General features: G+C 65.8%; 9 protein-coding genes across 9 annotated transcripts; 5 read left to right on the top strand and 4 right to left on the bottom strand.

The window, feature by feature from the left end:
• The first annotated feature begins 105 nt into the window (after positions 1-105).
• On the top strand, positions 106-2,006 carry FA09DRAFT_330722 (DNA glycosylase). The gene is made up of 3 exons (XM_025742718.1): positions 106-1,404; positions 1,480-1,543; positions 1,600-2,006. Exons 1-3 carry the CDS (start codon positions 218-220, stop codon positions 1,942-1,944), a joined length of 1,596 nt encoding a protein of 531 aa, XP_025597358.1. The 5' UTR covers positions 106-217; the 3' UTR covers positions 1,945-2,006.
• FA09DRAFT_330721 (release factor) lies at positions 1,617-3,757 on the bottom strand. The gene is made up of 5 exons (XM_025742717.1): positions 3,304-3,757; positions 2,670-3,212; positions 2,522-2,611; positions 2,293-2,439; positions 1,617-2,228 (listed from the first exon to the last, which is right to left on the bottom strand). Exons 1-5 carry the CDS (start codon positions 3,727-3,729, stop codon positions 2,016-2,018), a joined length of 1,419 nt encoding a protein of 472 aa, XP_025597357.1. The 5' UTR covers positions 3,730-3,757; the 3' UTR covers positions 1,617-2,015.
• A 303-nt stretch (positions 3,758-4,060) lies between these two features.
• Positions 4,061-5,177, top strand: FA09DRAFT_339568 (UPF0041-domain-containing protein; the record flags this gene model as incomplete). The annotated part of the gene is made up of 3 exons (XM_025744229.1): positions 4,061-4,136; positions 4,200-4,425; positions 5,021-5,177. 3 exons carry the CDS (start codon positions 4,061-4,063, stop codon positions 5,175-5,177), a joined length of 459 nt encoding a protein of 152 aa, XP_025597356.1.
• Positions 5,178-5,631: 454 nt separating this feature from the next.
• On the bottom strand, positions 5,632-6,679 carry FA09DRAFT_361374 (hypothetical protein; the record flags this gene model as incomplete). Its single annotated transcript, XM_025745347.1, has 2 exons — positions 5,632-6,027; positions 6,091-6,679. 2 exons carry the CDS (start codon positions 6,677-6,679, stop codon positions 5,867-5,869), a joined length of 750 nt encoding a protein of 249 aa, XP_025597355.1. The 3' UTR covers positions 5,632-5,866.
• A 2,424-nt stretch (positions 6,680-9,103) lies between these two features.
• FA09DRAFT_361373 (hypothetical protein) lies at positions 9,104-12,382 on the top strand. Its single transcript, XM_025745346.1, has 2 exons — positions 9,104-9,664; positions 9,844-12,382. The coding sequence occupies exons 1-2, from the start codon at positions 9,461-9,463 to the stop codon at positions 12,145-12,147; spliced, it is 2,508 nt and encodes an 835-aa protein (XP_025597354.1). The 5' UTR covers positions 9,104-9,460; the 3' UTR covers positions 12,148-12,382.
• Positions 12,253-15,164, bottom strand: FA09DRAFT_330719 (glycoside hydrolase). Its single transcript, XM_025742716.1, has 14 exons — positions 14,923-15,164; positions 14,677-14,864; positions 14,498-14,614; positions 13,866-14,441; positions 13,724-13,809; positions 13,519-13,665; positions 13,410-13,464; positions 13,277-13,350; positions 13,191-13,226; positions 12,929-13,136; positions 12,860-12,869; positions 12,709-12,801; positions 12,569-12,627; positions 12,253-12,503 (listed from the first exon to the last, which is right to left on the bottom strand). Exons 1-14 carry the CDS (start codon positions 15,122-15,124, stop codon positions 12,444-12,446), a joined length of 1,911 nt encoding a protein of 636 aa, XP_025597353.1. The 5' UTR covers positions 15,125-15,164; the 3' UTR covers positions 12,253-12,443.
• Positions 15,165-16,067: 903 nt separating this feature from the next.
• On the top strand, positions 16,068-18,066 carry FA09DRAFT_320015 (putative malate synthase, glyoxysomal). Its single transcript, XM_025740964.1, has 3 exons — positions 16,068-16,216; positions 16,294-16,582; positions 16,653-18,066. The coding sequence occupies exons 1-3, from the start codon at positions 16,186-16,188 to the stop codon at positions 17,929-17,931; spliced, it is 1,599 nt and encodes a 532-aa protein (XP_025597352.1). The 5' UTR covers positions 16,068-16,185; the 3' UTR covers positions 17,932-18,066.
• A 113-nt stretch (positions 18,067-18,179) lies between these two features.
• On the bottom strand, positions 18,180-21,973 carry FA09DRAFT_339563 (hypothetical protein; the record flags this gene model as incomplete). Its single annotated transcript, XM_025744228.1, has 7 exons — positions 18,180-18,245; positions 18,302-18,322; positions 18,394-18,646; positions 18,719-20,019; positions 20,147-20,419; positions 20,509-20,668; positions 20,757-21,973. The coding sequence occupies 7 exons, from the start codon at positions 21,971-21,973 to the stop codon at positions 18,180-18,182; spliced, it is 3,291 nt and encodes a 1,096-aa protein (XP_025597351.1).
• Positions 21,974-22,226: 253 nt separating this feature from the next.
• FA09DRAFT_330715 (seven-hairpin glycosidase) lies at positions 22,227-24,686 on the top strand (the record flags this gene model as incomplete). The annotated part of the gene is made up of 7 exons (XM_025742715.1): positions 22,227-22,877; positions 22,956-23,221; positions 23,323-23,544; positions 23,704-23,850; positions 23,936-24,223; positions 24,297-24,554; positions 24,642-24,686. Coding segments are annotated over exons 1-7 (1,850 nt in total), but the record flags the coding sequence as incomplete, so codon positions are not given.
• Position 24,687: the final 1 nt, after the last annotated feature.

Genomic DNA, 24,687 nt, shown 5'->3' with positions numbered 1-24,687 from the left:
CGCGCGGCGCTCCCACGGATGCCAGAGAGATGCGCACACGTGACGCTGGTGCGGCGAGCGACCTCCACCTTGGCCGTGCCCTGGCGCTAGCTTTCTTCTCGGCCACATGCTCCTCGTTCCGCAAGCACCAGCAAGTCTCTTTCTGCGCAGCCGCTTGCGCCTCACAGTCTGGTCGTGTCTCGTCGCCTCCGCCAGGCACTCCTCGTCGCGGCACACCATGGCAGCCTCTGCGCCTCCCGCACGACCTCCGGCGCACTACCGCGTCCTTCCCGTTGCGCGCGAGCAGATTCTGCTGCAGCTGACCGTGTCGAACCGCTGTGGACAGGCGTTTCGATGGCGCGCAAACGAGGTGTGGGAGTACATTGGCGATGAGGAGCTCGGACCGCCGCTGAAGAGCGAGCCGGAGACGCCCGTCAAGCGGGAGCCGGACGCCGAGACGGCGCACGTCAAGAGCGAGACGGACGGCAGCGCGGCGCACGTCAAGGCCGAGAACGGCAGCGCACACGCATCGACCAGTCTGAAAGGCTGGGAGCAGCAGACGGAGTGGTCTCTCTGCCTCTCGGACCGCGTCGTGCTGCTGCGCCAAGACGAAGCGCGCGGCTATCTCTACTTCCGCACCCTCCTGCCCTCCGGCACCGACACAGCCGACGTCGAGCTAGTCGAATCGCAGACACGCTCGTGGCTGCACGACTATCTCAACCTCTCTGTCCCGCTCGAAGCGCTCTACAAGGAGTGGTCCCTCAAGGACCCCGTCTTTCGACGCTTCGCCACGCGCTTCGCGGGCGTGAGGATGCTGCAGCAAGAGCCGTGGGAATGTCTCTGTGCCTTCATCTGCTCGAGCAACAACAACATCGCTCGCATCGGACAGATGGTCCAAGCGCTTTGCACGCACTACTCGGAGCCGCTGCTCGAGTACAGCTACCCTGCGCCGCCGGATGCGCTGCTGGCTGCAAGCCCAGATCTGAAGTCCGGCCCCACGAGAATCGTCTATCATCCGTTTCCCTCGGCAGCTACACTCGCTCAGCCAGGCGTGGAGGAGACGCTGAAGCAACTCTCGTTTGGCTATCGCGCCAAGTACATCGCTGCTACTGCTCGTGCACTCTGCGAGGCGCATCCACACGCTCAACGACAAGTGTCTCCGCCGCTAGCTCTCAAGCCAGAACCCGCACTGCTCGAAGCAGAGGCTGAGCCACGACGCGGCAAGCGGGCACGTCAGGAGGCGAAGCTGTCAAGCGCGGAGATGAAGGACAACAAGACGTCGCAAGAGACGAAGGCAGAACCTGAGGCACCACCACCAAGCATCCATTCGCCCGCGTCATACCTCCTCACGCTGCGCGACATGCCGTATCATGAGGCGCGTGCAGAGCTGCTCAAGCTCTCGGGCGTTGGTCCCAAGGTCGCCGAGTGCGTGTGCTGGAGAGGCGATTGGGCGGCTGATTGCGCTGGCTGACCTCCCCGCTCTCCTGCTCGCGCGCACAGCTGCATTCTCCTCATGTCGCTCAATCAACCCTCGAGCATCCCCGTCGATCGACACGTCTACCAAGTGAGTGCCCGTCTCGCTCCCATGCCAGGCCCAGCTGATCACCTCTTGCCGCCCAGTTCGCAGCGCGCTGGTACGGCATGAAAGTGAAAGAGGGCGCCCGGGGCTACGAGACTCTCGCAGAGCGCTTCCGCGAGCTGTGGGGCGAGTATGCCGGCTGGGCACACTCTGTCCTCTTCACGGCCGACCTGCGCGCCTTTGCGGGATACGAGCCAAAGAAGGAGGAGCCGCAGGAAGACGTGCAGACGAAGCTCGAAGATGGAGCAGCTGTGAAGATGGAGGCAGAGCCGGCGGGGGAAGAAGGTCCAGGCACGCCACTCTTGGCACCGCCTGCAGCGCCGGGAGCCCTGGCGCTCGGCACGATGGAGCGGCCGCCGAAGCGCAAACGCGGCGGACGATCGTAGACGTCCTGTCTCCGCACTCGCAATCGCATCATACCCCATCTCATCCCCGCTCGTGCGTCTTGGAATCGTGTCTATTTGCCCTTCTTGCCTCGTCGTCCTCCACTCTCCTCCTCGGGCGGCGCCAGACGAGCGCGAAGATCGGCCTCGAGAGCAGCAAGGCGCAGAGATTCGGCATGTTCGGCGAGCGCATCCATCATGTAGCTCAAGCCCGGCTCTACGTCTCCATCGAGCAGTCTTGCGATGGCGTTGAGCGAGAGGCCGACTCGGTGGTCCGTCACTCGATCCTGCCATTTTGCGCGTCAGCATTCCGTGGGCAGCAGCGCACGGCAAGGCAGAGGCAAAACTGACCTGAGGAAAGTTGTACGTGCGGATCCGATCGCTTCTCTCCATGCCCGCAACCTGTGCTCGTCGAACATCGCGATTCGACGCCATCTCTTCTCGCATTTGACGATCGAGAAGGCGGGCTCGCAGGACGCGCCATGCCTTTTCCCGATTCTGCAATCGAGTGGCGCCCGGGTAAGAAGTCAGAGAGACGGAAAGAGAGGAGAGAGCAAGAGGGAGAGTGAGCGGCACGCACCTGATGCTGAGAACGCGAGTCTTGCATCGAGACAGTGATGCCCGTCGGCTCGTGCGTGAGGCGAATGGCAGACTCAGTCTTGTTGACGTGCTGCGCTCCAATCGCTGCGTCAGCATGTGTGTCATTCTCCTTTCGGAAGGTCACGCACCTGTCCACCAGCGCCTCGACTGCGCATGACTTCCGTCTTGACATCCTTCTCGTCGACGATGTCCGTCTCCTTGCTCTCCTCCACCTCGGGCAGCACCACCACCGCCACCGTGCTCGTCTGGATCTTGCCCAGATTCTGCGTCTGCGGAATGCGCTGCACTCGATGCACGCCCGCCTCGTGTCTTAATCGCTCGTATGCGCCCGCGCCCACAATGCGCAGCGTCGCCTCCTTGACGGCATCGGACGCTACACCTGCTTCGGCAGGCACGTAGCGCAGCATCTCGACGCTCCAGGTCGGCTGCGCAGAGGCGTAGCGCTCATACATGCGCAGCACTTCGGAGAGGAACAGCGTCGACTCGGCACCGCCGACGCCCGGGCGGAACTCGAGGATGGCGCCGAGAGAGGGCGGCCCGGAGGGAAGGAGCAAGGAGGAGATGCTGCGGCGGAGCTGCTGCTGCTGGGAATGCAGCTCCTCCTTCTCCTCGGCTGCCAGCTCTGCCAGTTCGTCGTCCGAGGCACTGAGCTTATCTAGCGCTCGCAATTGCTGCACCAAGAGGCAGCAGCGTCAGATGCTGTTTGGCCAGCGCCTCGCAGTACGCCGCACCCTCATCTCCTTCAGAGGCCCCCCAACTCACTGTCCGAGTGGCATGCCAGCTCTCCCAGAGGCGCGTCAGCTCCTCGCGCTCCTTCCTCCCCAGCATCTCACTGCCCTGTCGCTCTTCGCCCGGCGCCGCATTCGCCGCGCTCGGCGCTGCTTCGCCGCTGCCGTCGGTGCTGGCGCTGGGCTGTGCGAGGACGAGGGGCACGAGGCGCAGGAGTGCGTCTGCCTCATCCTCCGGATCCAGCGCTGCGAGCGTCTCGTGCGCTGATGCAGCGGCGCTGCGAGCGGGGCCAGAGCAGGCGAAGGCGCGCCGCGGGCAAGGCAGGCGCCGCGCAGGCCGAAGGCAGCAGCGCACCGCGGCCGCCGCATCGGGGAGCGCATCGGCGGCGCCGAGGCGCGGACAGGCGGCAACGACGATGCGCGGCCGCGGAAGCGCACGCGCGAGCGCTGCACGCAGCATTGTGTCCACTGCCGGCACGTCGACGTGGTGAGGGAGGTGGAGGAGAGGAGCGAAGGCACGCCGCCAGAAGCGAAAGACGGCGCCCTTGAGCATGGCGTGGGAGCAGCGGCGTCACGTGCGCAGCCCCAACGCAGCGGCGCCTCGAGCCTGAGTCTGAGTTCGCAGCGGCCGCCGTGCGCGGGCTGAGAGCTCCACTCGCCGCGACTCTCCGACCACGACGGCCCTCCTCACTCCTCACTCCTCACTCCTCACTCCTCACGCTCCTCTCTCACGCCCTCGGCCCACCGCGCACCTCGTCCTCGCTCCGCCGCACGCACTCCGCCTGCCCAGCATGGCCTCCGCCGCCGGCGCCGCCGGCTCGTCGCGCTTCAGCGCATTCATGAACCACCCCGCCGGGCCGCGCACGGGTGCGTGCTGCCCCTCGCCGCCCTGCCCCTGCCTCTGCGCTTCTCTCACACACGCCCTCGCAGTCTTCTTCTGGGCGCCCATGATGAAGTGGTGTCTCGTCGCCGCCGGCATCAAGGACCTCACGCGTCCGCCCGAGAAGCTCAGCGTGCCGCAGAACCTCGCCCTCGCGGCGACGGGCATGATCTGGGTGCGCTACTCGCTCGTCATCACGCCCGTCAACTACAGCCTGGCGACGGTCAACTTTGTCGTCGGCTCCACGGGCATTGCGCAGCTGTATCGCATCTGGAAGTGAGTGCGGCCACTTGCGCGTGGAGGAGGGGAGAGGGGGGGGGGGGGCATGTGGCCAGGAAAGGCGAGAAGCAGGATGAGACAGGGCAGCAGGCAGAAAGAAGACAGATGTCAGGAGGACGCTGCTTCCCAAAACCTGCTGCCGGCAGATTGGCTCTTGCCTTCTCCTGCGCACAGAGGGCAGTGCCCCCGCGAGCGCTCTGCTGCAGGTCGGGCGCCCTCTTGTCGAGGACGGAGAGGTCAGAGAGGAGAGATATGGGCGGAGGGGGGCAAAGACTCGTCGCATTGCTTCTTCGCCATTGGTCTTGCGGCGTAGGAAGAGGGGTGGGGGGAGAGGTGGGGCGGGAAGAGGGGAAAAGTGCGCACGGCTGAAGCGGGAGGAGGAGCAATCGAGATCGAGCTTGGCAGGGAAGCAAGCGCAGACTTGTCGCTTCGTGCGCGCATGGCACAACGACAGAGAGCCAGCAAGAGAAAGAGAGAGAGAGAGGCGGCAGGCCAGTGATTCGTTTGCTCAACGGCCCCCCGGCATGCTCTGTGCTTTCTGTCTGACTCTCTCTCTCTTCTTTCTCTCTCTCTCTCTCTCTCGCAAAAACAGCTACAACCGCACTATCGGTGCCGCACCGGCACCAAGTGCGCTCCTTGCCGACGCGCAGCACAAGGGCGAGTCGCTGGCGCACGATGCGCGGGCAAAGGCCAGCGAGATCAAGGAGGTCGCGCAGGAGAAGTTTGCCGAGGTCAAGAGCAAGGCATGAGGCGAGTTCAGGCGAGCCAGCGCTCGGAGCAATACGTCCGAGAGGCCGGTCAAGACGAGCCTGCAGACTCCTAGACGTCAGTCAAGCCCTGGCTATGCTTCTCATCTCTCTTCATTGTCCCATCCCTCCTTCATCGGCCCTAGGCCATCTCCGCCCTCTCTTCCCCGGTCCTCACATCTTCACGCTCAGTCAATGCCGCCATCCCGATGCTGTCAGCTGCTGTCTGCTCAGCTTCGATCTGCTGCCTGCTCAGCTCGAGTCGAGAGCGAGGCGGGCTACTTTGCCGGCGGACGAGGTCTGACTGGAGCTGAAGATTGCGAGCAGCTCGAGCTGGAGAGTCTCGAAGCTGCAGGGCGAGAATGGGGGACTCATGCATGGAGGACTGGTGACGAGAACGGAAGAGAGCGGTGGTGGTGGGTCGAGTGAGGAGGCAAGATGACGAGAGCCAGTGACGGACAGGGATGTGAAGCGGCTGGCGCATGACAGATGGGGCGTGAGATAGCAGGTGACGGTGGAGGGCGATGTTGGAGCTCTGGCGAGCGCGGATTGACGAGGAGCGCTAGATGCGGAAACGGGTGCTTGATGCTGTGCGGTCGAAAGCATCAGCGTCGACCTGCCAGCACAAGGGCAGTGATCGCTCTCACCATCTCGCAGCATCGCTCGACGGCGGAGCAGAATCTCAATCCGTCTCAGCGCGCGCCACGCGTGTCGTGCACCTTGATGCGCTTCATCGGCTTCGTGGCCGCATCCGTGCTGCTTGCGTTGCTGCGTGATGGTGCTGCAGCTGCGGGCGAAGCAGGACCTCGCTGCGGCAGGGCGTCGACGGAGGGAGCGCGAGAAGGGATGCGAGCTGGTTTGCAGAGAGGTGGATGAGCACATGCAGAGCGTTGGGCATCAAAGCACGCGGACGCACCAGCATCATCGTCTTGCGCAGCATCGCTTTCGGCGGGCAGCTCGATGCGCTGCACAGTCAGCACCTCCTCGTGCGGCAGCGCCGCGGCATAGCGCAGGTGAATGACCCATGTCTCGCCGCCGCTGGCGCAGTGCAGCACTTCGTGCGCCAGCAGCTCGCGCTCGTACTCGTCGCCGTCCGACGCGTCATCATCGGAGGCAGCAGAGGCCCAGGCGGCGCGAGGCGGCGATGAGGGAGCATGCCAGCCCTGCAGATGAAGCATGCGCGCGCCGAGCGCCGAGAGCATCGCTTCATCCTCGTACGCGGCGGCGAGCATGCTGCTCAGCTCGACTTCGGTTGCGAGCAGCTGCGCCAACGGCGAGGCACGTACGCTGCTGCTGCTGCCGCCGCCGCTCGTGCTGCTGCCCGCTGCACACGCCTCGTCGAGCTCGGGAGCGAGCAGCGGCGAGGCGAGGAGGAGATGCAGCAGCGTGGCGCGTGAGAGGGGCAGCTCGTGGATGGAGGATGCGTGCAGCTCGCCGCACGAGGGACGTGAGGGCGTCAAGGGAAGAGGAAGAAGCTCGAAGGTGAGCGGGTGGATGAGTGACATGGCCAGCGGCTCAGGCGAGCGAGGCGAGGGTGGTGGGATGCAGAGAGGCGGCGAAGGTGTTGTGGTGGAGTGCAAGGCGCGAGGGCGCATCATGATCGGGCGCGCCGAGCAGCACATCGGGCCGGCGCATCCGGCAGCAGGCCTGGCACGGCGCGCCCAGTCAGAGCCAGAGGCGCCGCCTGCGTCGTACCGCTTCCATTCCCCGCACCAGCTCACCCCCTGCTCTCCACAGCCATGCCGAGCCCACAGCCGGACGTCGAGCTCGAGAGTCTACGAGCCAGAGCCTTGGGCGGCCTTGTGGAGGCGCCTGGCACCTTCGAGAGTCCAGTTCTCACGCACAGACCAGGCTGGGCTCTGCGTCACGTGCGCCGCGGGCGCCGCTCCTTTCCTTTCCTTGCCCTCACCTGCAGCGGCTGCCTCTGGCGCGCACTTGGTCTTGTTGCAATTTGCCCAGCTTCGCCTCATCCGCACCCAGCACGCAGCAGCCGCCTGCCGAGGGCTGTGCCCGAGCGTGGGAAAGGCGGCAAGATGCGCTGCGAGGGCGGCGGCGGCGGCGGGCGATGCTGATGGCCGGCGCGCATTTCTGGGCGATGCAAGGGGGGCGCGGATGCAGCGCGCGCGGCATGCGCGGGGCGCGCGCGCGACGCTGCTCCGCTCCAAGGGGCTGCCTGCGCTGCTGTCTCGCCGTGCCGTTTGCTCCTCATCGGCGGCGCAACCGCGCTGCAGCGCTGCAGGCCAAGGAGAGCACGAGGATGCGCATGGGCAAGGGGCGAGGAGCGATGCTGGGCGCAACGGCTCAGGGCAGCAAGGTCCCGCAAGCTCGGCAAGCTGCACGCACGCCGCCCGCTCGGACGCTCGGCGCCTCCGAGCTGGTGCGAGTCGCAGACGCATCCCCTCGCCTGCTGCGCTGCAGCATCTGGTGAACGGAGGACGAAGCACTCGCTCGTGCTCGCTCCTTACTCGGCCTGCACTGCGGCGGCCGTGAGGTCTCCGCTCTGCGTCTCACTTCGGGCCTCCCGAGCTCGTCTTCGGCTCCGGCATGGGCGGCCCAGCTGAGATGCCGGCCCACACCTCCTTGTCATGCTGCTTCTTCCCCGCTGCCGACTGGCACTCCCGAGGCAGCGCCGACTGCGCAGCCAGGGTGCAGCAGGCAGCCCAATCACTTTGGTGTGGCCTTGGCCGCCTCGGCACAACGCACCGTTGCCTTTGCTGCCAGTCTGGGATCAAGGGGCTTGCGCACGCGCAGAGAGAGACGCGACGCGTCCCCTGAGAGCCGAGACGCAGCATCAGAGGCCCCCCCCCCCCCCCCACTGGGAGGCCGCTGACGCTGACTGTGCGGCTGTGCGATGGCAACGAGCTGGGCACGGCAGCGGCGCTTGACGAGAGCGGCGATCAAGGACCCTCGACCTCACCCTGGGGTCCGCGCCCGTTGGCGTCGAGCGCCCTCGCTTGGCGTGGCCAACGGCTTGCCTCCACGTGCAAGGCGGGCCCTGACCTTAGCGCTGCGCCCGCCCGCGCCCAGCGAAACGGCCAACACCGGCCCAGAGCGCCAGCCGCAGCGCCTCCTCACGTGTGGAAGGCGGCGCCCCCGCGATCGAAGGGTGCGAGGTGTCAGTAGGCAAACAGACGGACTGCGTTCGAGGTGCATGTGATCCATTTGCACAGCAGCCAGCGCTTCAGCGTGCCGATGCTTCGATCATGGACGCCAGCGCCACGCTGTGGGCAGGGCTCGCAGCGAGATGGGCGGCGGCTGCAGCGGCGAAACGGGCGAATCAGCGCGCAGTGCCGCCATCGAAGGCGAGGGCCTGCATCTTGATCCACAAGCCCCCCTTGAGCATCGCCCACGAAGGACGGCGACGCCACCGATGCTGCGTGCTGGCCGATGTGAGCGCCGCGAGCTGCGAGACTCAACGTCGGAGGCTCGGAGCAAGCGGCAAGGCGGAGAGATGCGATGCTGCCTCGGCGTCGGAGGCGGGAGGAGCGCGAGGGGGGGCGAATATCGCCGCACCTGTACGAACTCAGCCGCGTCCTGCGTCGCTGCAGGACCGCAGCCACAGCACCTGAGCTGCATGAGGGCGCGAAGGGGGGCAAGACGCGTGCGGTGGCGAAGTGTTGCTCTGGTGCGCGAGGGCGGCATGTGCATCACAGCGGCAGCAGCGCGGCAGAGGAGAGGCGCAGGCGCTGCATGGGGAAAGTCTCCGTCCTCGCGCGGCGGGCGCGGCACAACGACCCCCTGGCGCCGGCCGCCTCCTCTGCGTGCTGCTCCTCGCTCCGCGCTCGCACAGCGGTCGCACAACGGGCAGCCGCACCGCAGCAGGCCCAGCATCGGTGCACACGCCAGAGAGCAGCGAGGAGCAGCCAGCACACGCAGCCTGACGCAAGCGAGCGGCGCGCAGCGTGGCGCTGCTCCTCGCGGCGCCAGCCAGCCGCGTCCGCTCCACCTGGCCGTCTCTTTCCCGTCCGCCATCCCGCTTCGTCTCGCCGTCCGAGAGGTGTCTTGCAGACACTCACCGCCTCTCGCCTCGCCGCCTCTGCCCACCTCTGAGCTGCCCGCCGTCCTCTCGCGTCTCCTCCTCCTCAGTCTCCGTCTCGCACTCGCGCGCCACCGTCTGCCGGCCCGGTCCCCTCTCTGCCCGATCTCTCACCGCCTCCCTGCCACACCGCGTTCGCCACCTCTTGCACACGTCCGCCTCCTCCTTCTCCTTGCTCTCTCGAAGCCGGTCCTCGAGCTCCGTTACCCTCCCTTCCTCTCCGTCTGTTTGCTCGCGTCTCTCGCGCGCAATGTCGCGTCTCGACGTCTCCGCAGGCATGCCTTCGCGTCCGCGCTCGCCTGCTCCGCCATTGAGCACTCGCGATGCAGCAACGGCAGCCGCAGCTTCATCCGCAGCGCAGGCCCTGCCGCAGCATCGCTTGGCGCCGCCGCGTGGCCTGGCGACGCGCGCTCGCAGCGGCAGCACGAGCACGGTGGATGCAAGGGAACTGCAGGTGAGTGTCGGGGATGGGCTCAAGTGGACACCAACGGAGAGACAGGGGAGAGAGACAGCTGCGGGTGGCAGAGAGGTGGCGACCTCTCGCTCGAGGAGCACGTCCAAGGGGGCGCAAGTGACGAGCGCCAGCATCTCCATCCATCGTCTCCATCCGCATCTGACCCTTGCTCTTCCCAGCCGCAGTCCTCCTCCTCTCGTCTGCGCGCCCGCTTCGCCAATGCCGAAGCCGCACACGCACCACTCATGCTGCGTGCCGACAGTGCCGACTCGCACGGTGCGCTCCGCGGCCACCTGCCGTCGCCCAGCGCCCTCTCGCCGCGCACGGTGCCACCGGGCTTCGATGCGATGCAGCAGATGCAGCTGCAGCACATGCAACAGCAGCACCAGTCGCAGCAGTCGCATTCGCAGCAGCGGCACGCAATGGCGCCACACGAGCGTGTCCTCGCCGAGCGAGCCGCGCGAGGAGGACACAAGCACAGCAGCAGTACGGACTCGGATGCCGATTCCCTCGCGTCGTTCGGCTGTCTCATGTCCGACGAGTTCGATCGGCAAGCGCGTGATCGTGACGCAGGCAAGGATGGACCCATGCTCGATGCCACGTCGCGCCAGCAGTGGCTGGACGGCATGTTCACCAAGCTGGCGCTCCGACACGCCCGCAAGATGGGCGCAGGCGACGAGCGCCACGAGAAGCCCATGCAGACGACGCAGGCGCAGAAGCCCAAGGCTCACTTCCTCGACTTGAGCGGCTACATCAATCCCATCCCTCTCGCCTCGGCCAATCACACGCCACGACCCACGGACGCTCAACGCTTCGCCTCGTCTGCACAACAGGCCGCGGCGTCGTCGTCTCTCATGGCGCCCTCCACCCGCGAAGTGCCGCGCCGTGCTCGTACGCCCGACATCGGCCATCATCCTTCGAGCAGCGCCGGCAGCAACCAACTGCCCGGCGGCGCACCGAGTGGAGCAGCACACACCGCTCAGCTGCTGCGTTCGCGCCGCAGTGCAGACTCTCTTGGCGACACGCGTCGCCGACAGAAGCTCGAGTGGGCACAGGCGGGAGCAGCTGGGCCCAACAGCAGCAACAGCGCAGCGAAACCGTCAGCGCCGCCCAGTGCGTACGGAGGCACGGCCATGCAGGTGACGCAGAGCCACGATCCGAGCGCCATGAGCAGCTCGGGTGTGCCTCAACTGCCCGGCTGGGCACGCGAGTCGAACCGCAATCTGAGCATCTCGAGCGTCAGTTCAGGCTACAGCACAGCCAGCAGCGTCAGTGCGTCTAGCCACCACTCTTCGGGCTCGACTACCTCTTCGCGTCCCCAAACGCCCGGCTACGCACACGGTGGCAACGCCAACGGCGAACGCTTCGTGCTGCCCAGACCTGCGCTCATGGCGAGGACGGTCAGCCACGATGTAGGAGGTGACCGTCCGACGCGTCCCGTGCTCATGGCACGAGGCTCAAGCAGTCAACTGCGCACGCTTCCGGCGCCAGGCTCGCTTACGCCAGGCTGCATTGTGCCTCGTGGCATCCTCACGCCTCTGCCGCCGCCTTCCTCCTCGCAGCAGCACCAGCAGCAGGCGCACCTGCAGCAGATGCGCGAGGGCGCTCTCTCGCCCGTCCGCTCGCGGCCTCCGCCTCTGCTGCGTTCTCGCGCGTCGCGAGGCTCGATGAGCTCCGACGGCAACTCGAGCGTGCCGTCGACGCCTGCGCACTCGGTCGTGGAGCTGCCGATTCCCGAAGTCATGGGCCAGCAGCCCATGATGACGATGGGCCCGCGCTGTCTCGCTGCTTCTTCGCCCATCAAGCCGCCTCCCTCTCGAGGCGGACTTGCGATGCAGGGTCAACCGTTGCTCGAGATGACTTCGGACGAAGAAGAGGATCTCCTTGCTGGCTCGGGCCGCTATACGCTGCATCGGCATGCCGTTGAGACTGCCCAGGCTCCGGTGCGCGCTCAACAGCACCAGCATCAGCAACAGCAGGCGACGCAGCATTCCACGCCGCGTGCCAGTGCCACAGCACGGCCTTCGGCACGCCATCTGGCCATGCCTCACGTCGCCGACATCTTCGATCTGACGCGAGCGCCGCCCTCGCCTCCTCGCAATGCCTCGTTGCGCAAGATGCACGGCGCTCCCGGCGGCGCCTCTGGCGCTCGTCCACGTGCCGCGTCGACTGCATCAAGCATGCACAGTCACAAGACCTCTGTCTCGTCTACGACGAGCAGCTGCGGCGAAGCAGCGGAAGAGACGTCTCGCATCTCGTACCTCTCGCGAACGAGCTCGACCAGCTCGGGCAGCACCGACAGCACGCCGGCAAGCCCCGACTCGCCGCGCTCCGTCGCCACGCGGCTGCGCACCACGTCGCGCGCGGCAGAGGACTGGGCCAGCTCGATTGGCAGACGCTTTGCGAGACACCACGGAGTGCCGGAGGCTCGTGCAAAGACGGCGGGCATCGACACGTTCGGCGCGCCGCTGGAGCATGCTTGAGGCGTCTCGACGCTAGACCGTCCCGGCACACGCGTGCAGCTTGCGATCCGCCGCCCTCCCCCTCCCCCCCTTCTCATTTCCTCTACTTTTCAGCCCTCTCTTGTTCCTCACTTGGTGCTCAATCTCTGTAGCCATAGCCTTTCACCGTCCCCGTCCTGTGTCTCCGACTTGGCGCCCGCGCGCACATGCATCACGTATCCTCGCGCGACAGCCGCAGCCAATGCCATCCTCGTACGCCGTGCAATTGAGCAGCGCAGAGCGTCGCTGGTCTTGATGTGCGGCAGCAGGCAAGGGAGCTAGGTCGCTGGACGCCGCCCGAAGATGGCGCGAAGCTTGGCCGGATCGACTTTGAAGCGCTTGAAGCACGCAGGACCTCTGGCGTCAGCGAACGGGCCACGTCGGACGAGGTGGGCATGCTCACGCGGTCCTTGGTCAAGAGACCGTTCTGCTCCGTCTCGATGTCGCTGAGCTGCGTGTAGACTGCGCCGGCATGTCGCAGGCACAGAGTGGCAGGGAGTCAGAGGAGGGAGTCTGTGACTAGAGTCTTGCGCTGTCACTCACCCCAGCCTTGCACCAGGCCGCCGGCGAGGATGGCCTCGGTCATGGGTGCCAGACGAGCCAGGTAGTCCTCCTCGCTCTCTGCTGCTTGATAGCCTGCGTTCTGAAGGAGTTAGGTCGGGCCTAGCAGAGTAACAGGCCCCCAGAGACGTACCCCACGCGCCCTGGCAAGCGTCTGGCGTCAGCACGCGTTGGGTCTCACTGATCTGGAGCTATCACTCACCTTGCCTCCCTCGCCAGCGAAGCTGATGCCTCCAAACTCGGAGAGGATGAAGGGCGCCTTTGGAGAGTGCTGGCCGTCGCCGACGAACATGTCCCGTCCCGCCTTGGGCGCCAGGATGCGCTCTCTGCTTGCGCACACGCTGCGCAGATGCTCGGCGTTGCCGTAGTCGTGGAAAGTCGTCAGGTCGGTCTTGACGTGCTCCCAGCCACTGCCGGATTGCGCTGTGAGCGCAGAGCCAGGAGCGGGACGTGGGGAAACTCACTCGTTGTCGACGACGAGGCGGGTCGGGTCGAGCGATCTGTCCAGAGATCAGCGGACGGGATGTGCGCGGAGGCAGGCGCTGCGCACTTGATGTGATGATACAGCGCAAGCACATGGTTGCGCTGTGCCTCGGACGTCGCCAGCGCCGGCACGCCCCAAGACTGGTATGCATTTGGCTTCAGCATGCACCAAGAGCGAGACGCAGATTCGCAACTCTCACCTCATTGATGGGCGTCCATGCCACAATACACGGGTGCGACTGATCCCTGCGCACACTGCAGGGCGGGCATTGAGCAGTTGGGCATCGCCGCGCGTTTGTCGTGGCTCACGCCTCGGTCCACTCCGCCATGATGCGTGCGCAGTACTGTGCCGAGAACTCGTAGGCGTTTGCCATCTCGCCCCACACGAGAAAGCCGAGTCGGTCGGCGGCGCAGAGGAAGCGCTTGTCCTCGACCTTCTGATGCAGTCGACAGCCGCTGGAAGCATTGCGTCAGTGAGCAGACACGAGCGCGGCTCGGTGGAGATGCCGCTCACTTGAAGCCGATCTGCTTCATCATCTTGATGTCCTCCTCGAAGGCCGTCTCGGTGGGAGCAGTCATGCCGCTGCTCGGCCAGTAGCCCTGTGACGGATGATCGATCAGCCTGCTTCTCCCGTGACCTCTTGCTCAGCACGCACCTGGTTCAGCACCAGGCTCTGGAAGTACGGCTTGTTGTTGAGGCAGAACATGCCCTTGTCGTTGACGGACACCTTGCGCATGCCAGCATACGTCTGAACATTGTCGAGCTCCTCGCCATGTGCGTCGAGCAGCGAGAGTTCGACGTCGTAGAGAGTCGGTGTCTCAGGCGACCAGAGCGCTAGACCATCGACCCACGCCATGCGCTCCATCTCCGGAGGCAAGACATCTTGCTTTTGCAGCTGTGCGCGTAGCGCCTCGGGCGCCAGCATGCCTGGCACGCGCATGGTGGCGACGATCCTGGCGCTCTCCGTCTCACGGCTGACGCGTGCGCTTGTGTTTGAGATCTCGGAGCCAAAGAGCGACACGACTGCCTTGACTGTAGCGCCCGGCGCGCGTGAGAGGCCAACGAGCTCGAAGTCGATGGAGAGGGTGCCGGCATCGATGTCTGCTACCAGCACTGTCCGCTCGATGCGCGCCCGCGGCACGATCTCCACCCACACGGACTGCCAGATGCCGGTGGTCGGGTAATAGAAGATCGACTCGGGCTCGGCCTTCCAGTATTGCTTGCCGCGAGGCTGTGAGGCGGCAACGTGTCAGTGCCCACTGTGCACAGCCTCGCAGAGTCACGTACTTGCGTAAGGTCATGCGGTCGATCTCTGACGCGCACCACGACGGTCACATACTGCTCGTCTTCCAGGGGCAGAAAAGGCACAGAGAAGCCGACGTGACCACCGATGTGGTGGCCCACCTGCAGAGAAAGCAGAGCGACTTAGTTGACGCCCTCAGACGCCGCGACGCCGCTTTCTTCACCTGAGTTCCCTCTACCCACACCGTGGCCTCGTAGTCGACCGCACCGAAGTGTAGAAGGTATTCTTGCGTGTCCTCTTCGATGCCTTGCTCGAGCTCAATCACATTGCGGTACCAGCAGATCTCATGCGCCTCTCGGTCATTGACCTCCGAGGCAGCAGTCTGGGGTGCGAAAGGCACGACGATGGGCACTGCTCCAGATTGCTCAGCTCGTGCTGGACAAGGAGCAAAAGGTAGCGTCGCTCTCACTTGGCTCGATCTCGTCTTCCTTCTGAAGGTCCTCCCACAAATTACCGCTATACCACCTTTGAATGAGGCCCTTGTCCTCGTCATCGAAGGCGATCTCCCACTGGTCGATCAAGGCCACGCCTTTGCGCAAGTCGGGCCTGTTGGAGCCCTCGCCCCACCGCCGAAAGTCGGGCCGAGGGTCTGCAAAGGTGATGCCTGACATGTTGCGAGGGCGGCAGAGAGCGTTGGGAGGGGGAAGGAAGGCACAGCGCTGCATGCTATGCGCTGCGCGCCTCCTCCACCTGCCTGCCCGGTGCCGAATCAAAGGTGGTCCGAGCGCACGCTAGCAGGAGGCCGTGGGACCAGGTGAGCCTGGCGGAGTCGCACACCTCAGCCGCATGAGCCGTCCGCTCCGCTCTCGCCCGCACCACCAGCTGCCTGCGCTGGCATACGACGACGACAGACGTCGTACAAGCCTCCCTCTATCGAATGGCGGCGTTATGCTTGCGCAAGAGGAGCCTGATCGTGGGAGCAAAGTGCTCCCCTCGCACTCAAACGGATAAAGCCGCGCGAGCCTCTGCAGCGGCGCAGGCGGGCGCTGGGCGCTGGCGGCGTGGCGCCGCGGCCACGTGGCGCGGCGGCGGTCGAGCCGCGAGCGCCGATGCCGCCTTGATCCTCTCACGCACCTCCACAGCGCGACCGGCGCCTCGGGCAGCGGCCGCCCGCCGAAGCCGGGCACTCACGCCGCCCCGCATTCGCTCGCTCGCTGCCAGTAGTGCTCTGCCGCCCCGCCTCGCAGAAGAGATCATGATGCAGCTGCGTGCCGACAAGCGCGGCCCTCGGACAGACGGACTCGAGCCCGTCGATCGCAGCGCTGCAGACGGTGCTGCGCCTGGAAGACAGGAGGAAGAGACTGAGAGAGGAGGCGGCGCAGACAGTCAGAGTGTGCGGAGCAGCCGGCTCAAGACGGCGCGGATGCGCACGCGCCAGCCTTTGCTGCAGCGCCGCCGCCGCCGTCCTGTTGCCCCGCTGCCGCCCGCTCCACCGCGGCTGCCCGCCCGTCGCCTCGTCGCCTTGGCCGCCTCGAGCTCGTGCCAAGGCAGCGCTGAATAAGTACCGGCGCCGCTGCTCGCCGGCCTCCGTCTCCGCTACCACCACCTCCAGCGCACACCACCCCTCGCGCACTCGCACTCGCACTCACCCCAAGTCAGCTGCCCTCGCCCGTAGCTGTCCTTCACGCCTCGCACGCACACGCCCATCCGCACCCGCCTCCATTCGCCCAGCATGTCGCAGGTCGAGGGCGTCCGCATCACCGGTGCGTCGTCGCGCCGCCGCGCCTCGCTCCGCCTCTCGCAGCGCACGCCGAGCTCACGCCCTTTGCCTCTTGTCCAGGCCGCATCGAGCCGGAGCAGCAGAAGATTCTCTCGCCCGAGGCATGCAAGTTCCTCGCGCTGCTGCACCGCTCCTTCGACGAGCGCCGCCACAAGCTGCTCAACAACCGCGTGCTGCGCCAGACGCAGTTCGACGCCGGCGCCCTGCCCAACTTCCTCCCCGAGACGGCCGACATTCGCGCCGACCGCACCTGGCGCTGCGCTCCGCCGGCGCCCGGCCTGCGCGACCGCCGCGTCGAGATCACGGGCCCCGTCGACCGCAAGATGGTCATCAATGCGCTGAACAGCGGGTGAGTGTGCAGAGCAGAAGAGCAGAAGAGGCCCGGCGCGGCAGAGCGGCGCAACTGACATGCCCTGCAGCGCATACACGTTCATGGCCGACTTTGAGGACGCCACGTCGCCGACGTGGGCCAACATGCTCGACGGCCAGGTCAACATGAACCTCGCGGTGACGCGGCAGATCGACTTCAAGCAGAGCAACGGCAAGGAGTACAAGCTGGCGCCGCTCGGCAAGACGGCGACGCTCATTGTGCGTCCGCGCGGCTGGCACCTCAACGAGGAGCACTTCCTCGTCGACGGCAAGCCCATCTCGGGCTCGCTCTTCGACTTCGGCCTCCACTTCTTCCACAACGCCCACGCCCTCGTGCAGAGCGGCTACGGGCCGTACTTCTACCTGCCCAAGATGGAGTCGCACCTCGAGGCACGCATGTGGAACGACGTCTTCTGCCTGGCGCAGGACTACATCAAGATGCCGCGCGGCACGATCCGCGGCACCGTGCTCATCGAGACGATCACCGCCGCGTTCGAGATGGACGAGATTCTCTTTGAGCTGCGCGACCACTCGTCGGGCCTCAACTGCGGCCGCTGGGACTACATTTTCTCGTTCATCAAGCGCCAGCGCTACAACAAGGGCGCCGTGCTGCCGGACCGCGCCGACGTGACGATGACGGCGCCGTTCATGAACGCGTACGTCGACCTGCTCATCCAGACGTGCCACAAGCGCCAGGTGGCGGCGATTGGCGGCATGGCCGCGACGATTCCCATCAAGGACGACAAGGCGCGCAACGACGCCGCCATGGACAAGGTGCGCGCCGACAAGCTGCGCGAGGTGACAAAGGGCCACGACGGCACGTGGGTGGCGCACCCGGCGCTGGTGCAGATTGCGCTCGAGGTGTTCGACAAGCACATGATCGGGCCGAACAGCTACCACATGCGGCGCGAGGAGGTCAACATTGGCGCGCTCGACCTGCTCAACTCGACGGTGCAGGGCAAGATTACCGTCGGCGGCGTCAAGCAGAACTGCGAGGCGCTGCTCGTGTACTGCCAGTCGTGGCTCGAGGGCCTGGGCTGCAAGGCCGTCAACTACTCGATGGAGGACGCGGCGACGGGCGAGGTGTCGCGCTACCTGCTCTGGAGCTGGATCTACCACGGCAAGTCGACCGACGACGGCACGCAGATCACCGCCGCCTACGTCGACAAGGTGCTCGACGCGGAGGCGTCGAAGCTGCAGAAGAACAAGGCCCTCGAGACGTCGCTGCAGTACATCAAGAACGACCTGCGCCAGAAGGCACCGTCCGAGTTCCTCACCTCGAGCCTCTACGCCCACCTGCCGCACGACCGCGCGCCCGCCAAGATCTAGGCCGCTCTCCGTCCCGGCAGCGTCTCGATCTCCCTCTCTACTCTAGCTCGATCTCGCTTTGTGTCCCGATATTCCAGGCCTTGTCTCTTGTCTGTCTCTCTTCTCCCGCGACGCGCAATCAAACAATCGACACCCAGCGCATGACAGTGACGACGTGGTATTGCTGTAGATGGTGCAGAGTGATGTGGGCAGGCAAACGGCTCGAGGGGGGGGGGGGGCATGCGCAGGTCGGTCGTCAAGGCCCGCCCTCACGCAATCACGCAGTCTTCGCGGATCTTGAAGCCGTACATCTCCTTGTCGATGCTCGCCTCGATCTAGAAATGAGAGGCGTCAGGGCAATGCACCGGAGAGAAGCCATGCCGCCACTCACTGCCTTGAAGTCAGAACGGGACTGCAGAGCGCGGGGCATGAGCAAAGCGTTGGCAGAACAGGGGGCCCACCCCATGTCTCGCACTGGCTCACCTTGAGATACTCATACAGATCCTCCGGACTGATCAGGCCGCCAAAGTCGGTGGCGTCGCGCACCATCGTCGCAAGTTCCTTTGGATTGTCGACGATGTACAGGTTGCCGAGCATCTTGAGCGCATCGAAGTACGGCGTCACACTCGCCTGGCGCAGCGTCACCGCAAAGGCTCGATAGGCGTTGAGATCGGCAATGACCTTCCAGCCGCCCTCGAGCGAGATGATCTGACGCTTCAGATGCTTTGTGAGCATGCTGTATGATGAGGAGAGTAGGGCAGAGTCAGCAAATGTGGCTGTCAAGCGCGGGCCCAATGACACAGCTCACGCGTGCAGGCGCAGGCCCACCTCGAGATTGAAGACCTCGAGCACATTCTTGTCCGTGGCGCCGACGAGCATGCGACAGTGCGTGCGCAAGCACTCGATGGCCTCCGTACATGCCGTCGTCGGGCCCAGGTCGATGTCCGTGCCCGGCTCCGGCGTAAAGTCTCTTGCGGCCTGGCGCGTCGTGATGATGTGTTCGACCTGGCCCATGAGCAGATCGATGCCGGCGTTGAATCCGCGCGCCACGACCTCGTCGAGCGCGCCTTCGAAGCGCTTCTTCTCGCGCACCGTCGAGTTGAGAAAGTCGGTGCGGTCAATGTGCCGCGCCAGCTCTTGGTCAAAGTAGACCTGCACCATCTGCTGAATCGTGTCGCCGACGTGGACGAGCTCGAAGAAGTGCACCAGAGGCAGCACGTGCTGCTTGTCGTCCTTGGCGCCACCCGCCACAGGCGTCCACTGTCGAATCTGCGCAATGGCCTTTGCAAAGCCCGGCTGGATGTGTGCCTCGCCCAGCACCTGCAGGAAGGCCGTGGCAATGTGCTCAATCTCCTGCTGCACGCGATGCCCATAGTCGCCCGGATAGCCGGCAAACGTCTCGATGCGCTTCAGGCAGTCGCGATTGACGTGGATCAGCTGCAGGGCCGTGTCGAGGCTGAGAAGCAGCTGCATGCGCGTGAAGCCCGACGAGGCGCCGCTCGCCCTGTCGCGTCCCGGCTGCGGCGTGCCGGTGCGCGAGGGCACAGAGGAGCCAGGCGTTTGACGACCGGAGAGACCGTCGGAAGGCCCGAGTGTCGTGGCGCGCATTGCGGCGCTGAGTCCGGCGGGCGACTTGCCCTTGCCCGAAGGCGGCGCCTCCGGACGAGCACTGGCGACTGCGCTCCAAGCCTCGACTTCTGCGCCCCACTCATCTCGATCGTTCATCGCCTTCGCCCGCGATGCATCGTTGGCCTCCTCCTCCTCCTCCTCTTCTTCTTCCTCGCCTGCGTTCCATGTAGCGGGTCCATCTGGCGCCGCATCGGCATCGGCCGTGCTGGCGCTTGGATCCAGATACTCGCCCGCGGCGCCGAGTGGCGCTGGCGCAGTCGCGCTACTGCCCTGCCAGCGCAGCGGATTGAGCGCACCGGCAGTGCGCACTGCAGCTCCGCCGACGGCGCCGCCGACGTACACGGCGGTGCGCGGCACGACGGTGACGGGCAGCAGAAGCACGTCTTTGAAGCCCGAGAGCACGGAGCGCTTGACGGCTGCGGGATTGTGCGAGGCGAGAAAGGCTGCATCTCCCTTTGAGCGAGCCGTCTCGTTTTCGAGCTGCGAGGGGCCACCGCCGAAGGGGGGGGGGGGGGGCGAAAGGGCAGGGCAACGAAAGAACGTCAGCTACCCAAGTGCGGGAGAAAGCGCTGGCACCGTCGGCCAGGGGGGGCCTACACAGACTCACGTCATTCTCCCACGCCTGCGCAATCGCATTCATCTCTCCTTTGACCCACTCTCTCTCCCTTGCCAGATACTCGTCCATATTGGCCTCCCACATGCGATACACGACGTCTTCGCAGCGCGTCTGCTTCACCGTCTCCTCATCGCGGCCCTTGACGGCCATGAGCGCGTCGGCAAGACGCAGCGACTGCGTGAATGTGGCGGCGCAGGAACGCAGATAGAGATGCGAGGAGAGGGACTTGGCTTTGAGGAGCAGTGGGGAAATGTACTCGCCGATCTGGGCAGAGGGCGAGCACGTTGGGGTCAACACTCCTGCAGCAAAGGGGCATGGCTGCTTCACCATGCGGCACGTCGCGCAATACTCACCACCTCAGTCGCGACACGCTCGGCATACTGGATCAGCACATCCTGCGTCGGAGGAAAGACGCGCGAGATGATCTCGCCGTCGGCAGCGACGACGGCCAGAAGCTCAACCATGAATGTGTCCATCGCTGTGAAGTCCAGCGATGCGCCGTCTGCTTTTGTGCTGTAGCAGGCGGGCATTGTAGGTTGCGTCAGCGTTTGCTCGGCATGAAAGATGGGAGGGGGGGGGGGGGTCGGCGACGAGCACTCACACCACGTTGGCCGTGGCGTCGTGCTTCCTTGCCAGACCTAGCACCTTGCGACTTTTCAAGAAGGCCTTTGCCGATCCTGAAGCTCCCTTGCCATCGCCCAACGCCTTGCCCACCTCCCACGCCACATCCGCGCTGCTTCTCATGCCGTCCTCCGCTCTTCTCGTCGCTCTCGCCGTGTCTGCACCATGACTGGCTGCTCTCAATGCATCCTCTCTTCTCGCCATGCTGCTCTTGAAGGCACTCAGAGACGCGGCGGCCACTTCGCGAGCCACGCCTTGCACGAGTGGGAGCAGCGTGGCAAGCGAGGCGGAAGGGCGTCTTGAGCCGCCGCCGACGTCGGCGGAGAAGTAGCGCAGACAGTTGGCCACGAGTGCACCTTGTGCCGCGAGGGGCAGTTCGGCGCCTAGACTGCCACTGGCGGGCAGGGAGCGTAGTGGTGCTCGAAGCGAAGCCACGAGCGCTCGAAGCGTCACGAAGGAAGGACTGGCCTTTGCTGCCAGCGGCAGGGAGACTTCGGCGGCGTAGCTGAAGAGTGCGGTGGCAGCGCGTGACTTGACCGGCGAAGCGTGGCCTGCAGCGGGACGTGCGACGCTGGCGAGGCCTGCGGCTAGCGAGCCGCCTGGGACGCGAGCGGGAGGAGCAGAGGTGAAGTCTCCAAAGGCGTCGTCGTCGACGGGCGATGCGGCGCTGGTCTTGAAGTCGCCAAAGTCGTCCTCGGCCGCACTGGTTGCGGTGGCAGGAGTGGCGCTCGTGGGCGCCTTGAGCAGCGCCGCTTCTTCAGCGGGCGAGCGCAGGCGTCTGCGGCCCAGATAGCGCGGCGCCATCTCTGCTGCGTTGTCGGGCAGCGCGGGCGGCGCACTGCCGGGCGCCATGACCCAGTCCAGCGCCTCGAGGCGCGGCCGCCACGTCTCTTCTGCGGCGACGACGCGCGCCAAGGCGCGCGCGGCCAGGGCACAGCTGGGCAGATCGGCGAGGGGCAGGTGTGCGAGAATGCGGCGCACGACGGAGACGGGCAGGCGGCCGACGAGCGGCTCGGCCGTGTCGCGGCGGCGGCGAGTGCTGCTGCTGCTGCTGCTGCCGCCGCCTGCGCCGGGCGCCTCGTCGTCGCCCTCGAGGCCGGGCAGGGAGAGCGAGGCGCGCGCATACTGGCCTGCCGACGAGCGCGCGGCGGCGAGGGTGAAGCGCGGCGTGGGAGCCAGCGGCGCCCACTTGTCCATCGCGGCGCCGAGGCAGAGACGAGCGGCGGCGGCTGTGTGCGGCGTGTGCGAGAGGTGCGAGGACGTGGTGGTGGAGAGGAAGGAGCAGCGCTGCCAAGCAAGGACAGCCATCGCATGTAAAGGGCGGTGTTGCGCTTGCTGCTCCCACGCCGCCAGCACAGCGACGCTCGGGCCATCTGCCGCGCCGCAGGAATGATGCGCTCCCTTCCTCGCGCGCCAGACGTTGCTCTCCACACGCCCACCACCTGCACCGCCCTCGCCCCTCTGCCTGCCGCTCCCCATGCCCGCCCGCAAGCGCGCCGCAGCGACCAAGGCGGCCGAGAGCAGCACCTCGGCCTCGCCACGCCGCGCGGCCGCCTCCGACGCACCCGCCGCCGCGGCACGGCGGCGCCTCAACACGCCTCGCCCGCTGCGCCTCCTCTGCGCGCTCCTCTCCCTCGCATGCGCCACATACCTGGCCGCGCCCTGGCTGCTGGCTCGCCTCGATGCCTCCTCACCACCCCGCGCCGCATCATCGTCCACGCTGCGCACCTCGCCGCCCGGCTTTGATGCCGACACTCCCTACGCGCCGCAGCCGGCGCTGCCCTTCCGGCAGGCCCCGCTCGCCTATCCCAACCGCACCTCGCGCCTGCGCTCCGTCGACGCGCTGCGCCGCAACGCCATCAAGCTCGCCTTTACCGACTCCTGGGCCGCCTACGCGGCAGACGCATGGCCCGCCGACGAGTACCATCCCCTCTCCCACGGCGGCACCAACCTCAGCGACGAGGGCCCCGTGGGATACACCATCATCGATGCGCTCGACACCATGCTGCTCATGGGCCTGCAGGACGAGTATCGCAAGGCGCGCGACTGGGTGCGCGACCACCTGACGTGGGAGCGCGGCGGCAGGTTCAACGTCTTTGAGGTGTGTGTGGAAAGACGTGCGCGATTGGGCATCCTCAGCGACGCCGTGGTGCTCATGCTCTATCTCTCGTGGCGACAGACGACGATTCGTTCCCTAGGCGGCCTCCTCTCCGCCTCCGCTCTCTGTTCCGAGCATGCCGTCGCCTCTCAGCTGTGCGATGCCGGCGACGCGGCCCTCTTCCTCTCGCGCGCCGAGGATCTGGCGCTGCGGCTCACGCCTGCGTTCGCGGCCACAAAGACGGGCGTGCCGCTGCGAGAGGTCAACTTCAAGACTGGCGAGGTGTATGCGGATCAGGACAATCAGGGCAAGGCCAGCTTGGCGGAAGCTACTACTGTGCAGCTCGAGTGAGTCAGAGTCAGCCGGACTCACAAGCAACTTTCTGCAACAGACACTTTGCATGCCTCGCCTACGACTCTTGCTGACGCCGTCGCACGCGCGAGGGCAGGTTCAAGTACCTGGCGCACCTGACAGGCACGAAGGCCTATTGGCGTCTTGCAGAACGGCCGATGGAAGTGGTGCGCAAGGCCACACAGAGTGGGCCGTCGGATGGCCTGCTGCCGATCTTCCTCAGTCCCGACACGGGCAAGTTCTGGATGTCCGACATTCGCCTGGGCAGCCGCGGAGACTCGTACTATGAGTATCTGATCAAGCAGCATCTGCAGACCAAGTGAGCCCCCTTTCCTCCCCCCCCCCCCCCCCCCCCCCCCCCCCCCCCCTCCCACCCACACCGCCGTCCAGGCCGCGCCGTGCACATCCTGCCTTGCTAGCGTACTGCAAGACCGCAACTGATGCACCTCTCACCCCCCTTGCCTTGCCTTGCCTCCAGCCGCACGGAGGGCGTCTACCGAAACATGTATGACCGTGCCATGTCGGGCGTCAAGAAGCACCTCGTCAAGCAAAGCACCTTCTCCAAGCCTCCTCTGCTTTACACCGCCGAGATCAGTCCTCGCCTGCTGCAAGGGCACGACCGACCGTGAGTTGATGTTGCGCGCCAGCAGTCGATCAAGGCGGCCGAGAATGGCTTGCTGACTTTTGGCGCGCGCCCTGCAACAAAAAAGTGTCTTCACTCTCATTCCAAAGCAAGACCACCTCGTCTGCTTCCTCGGCGGCTCCTTCATGCTTGGTGCCCTCTCCTCCTCTCCCGCTTCAGCCTGGCGCTCTTCCTCGCGCGACGATCTCGACGATCTGCAGCCGTACGCGCAGGAGGACTGGAGTGTGGGCCACGAGCTCATCCGCACGTGCTACGACACGTATCGCGGCACCAAGAGCAAGCTGGCGCCCGAGATTGCCATGTTTCGTCTGGAGGATGAAGCAGAGGCAAGATTTGAGGATTGGTACATCAAGCAGTGCGTTCTGTTTGCCGTCCTGTCCGCATCGGCCACGTCTTTGCGCATGCTCATTCTTTCAACCTTCGAGCAGAGCGCCGCGAGCCGCGCCGCACATTCCGCGCCCGTCGCCGCTCATCGATGCGCGCAACATTCTGCGCCCCGAGACCGTCGAGAGTCTGTTCATTGCCTTTCAGCTCTCGGGCGACCCCATCTATCGGCAGTGGGGCTGGGACATCTTCCAGGCCTTCGTCCGACACGCCAGACTGCCGTCGGGGGCGTTTGCAAGCATCAAGAATGTGCAGGCAGACCTGTTTGACGAGGGCATCGAGCATGAAGATCGCATGGAGAGGTGAGGGGAAAGTGGCTGCCCAGCGAGGCGTCCGCTCCCGCGCAGAAATGGCCCCGAGGCTGACGCCGAGCTTGGTCACGCACCCAGCTTCTGGCTCAGTGAGACACTCAAGTATCTCTACCTGCTCTGTGAG

This window comes from Tilletiopsis washingtonensis (assembly GCF_003144115.1).
Source record: "Tilletiopsis washingtonensis strain MCA 4186 unplaced genomic scaffold FA09scaffold_14, whole genome shotgun sequence".
Taxonomy (NCBI): Eukaryota; Fungi; Basidiomycota; class Exobasidiomycetes; order Entylomatales; genus Tilletiopsis; species Tilletiopsis washingtonensis.
The sequence above is the reverse complement of the archived record's forward strand: the minus strand, read 5'-3'. Positions and strand labels throughout refer to the sequence as shown.

Excerpts from the sequence above, each read along its gene's own strand:
- FA09DRAFT_330722 (XM_025742718.1), top strand. The coding sequence starts at position 218 with ATGGCAGCCTCTGCGCCTCCCGCACGACCTCCGGCGCACTACCGCGTC. Across the intron at positions 1,405-1,479 it reads GTTGGTCCCAAGGTCGCCGA|CTGCATTCTCCTCATGTCGC; the intron begins GTGCGTGTGCTG and ends TCGCGCGCACAG. Across the intron at positions 1,544-1,599 it reads TCGATCGACACGTCTACCAA|TTCGCAGCGCGCTGGTACGG; the intron begins GTGAGTGCCCGT and ends CTTGCCGCCCAG.
- FA09DRAFT_330721 (XM_025742717.1), bottom strand. The coding sequence starts at position 3,729 with ATGCTGCGTGCAGCGCTCGCGCGTGCGCTTCCGCGGCCGCGCATCGTC. Across the intron at positions 2,612-2,669 it reads GTCGAGGCGCTGGTGGACAG|CACGTCAACAAGACTGAGTC; the intron begins GTGCGTGACCTT and ends ATTGGAGCGCAG. Across the intron at positions 2,229-2,292 it reads GCACGTACAACTTTCCTCAG|GATCGAGTGACGGACCACCG; the intron begins GTCAGTTTTGCC and ends GCAAAATGGCAG.
- FA09DRAFT_361373 (XM_025745346.1), top strand. The coding sequence starts at position 9,461 with ATGTCGCGTCTCGACGTCTCCGCAGGCATGCCTTCGCGTCCGCGCTCG. Across the intron at positions 9,665-9,843 it reads TGGATGCAAGGGAACTGCAG|CCGCAGTCCTCCTCCTCTCG; the intron begins GTGAGTGTCGGG and ends TGCTCTTCCCAG.
- FA09DRAFT_330719 (XM_025742716.1), bottom strand. The coding sequence starts at position 15,124 with ATGTCAGGCATCACCTTTGCAGACCCTCGGCCCGACTTTCGGCGGTGG. Across the intron at positions 14,615-14,676 it reads TGTGGGTAGAGGGAACTCAG|GTGGGCCACCACATCGGTGG; the intron begins GTGAAGAAAGCG and ends CTTTCTCTGCAG. Across the intron at positions 13,351-13,409 it reads CATGGACGCCCATCAATGAG|TCTTGGGGCGTGCCGGCGCT; the intron begins GTGAGAGTTGCG and ends AATGCATACCAG.
- FA09DRAFT_320015 (XM_025740964.1), top strand. The coding sequence starts at position 16,186 with ATGTCGCAGGTCGAGGGCGTCCGCATCACCG. Across the intron at positions 16,217-16,293 it reads CGAGGGCGTCCGCATCACCG|GCCGCATCGAGCCGGAGCAG; the intron begins GTGCGTCGTCGC and ends CCTCTTGTCCAG. Across the intron at positions 16,583-16,652 it reads ATCAATGCGCTGAACAGCGG|CGCATACACGTTCATGGCCG; the intron begins GTGAGTGTGCAG and ends CATGCCCTGCAG.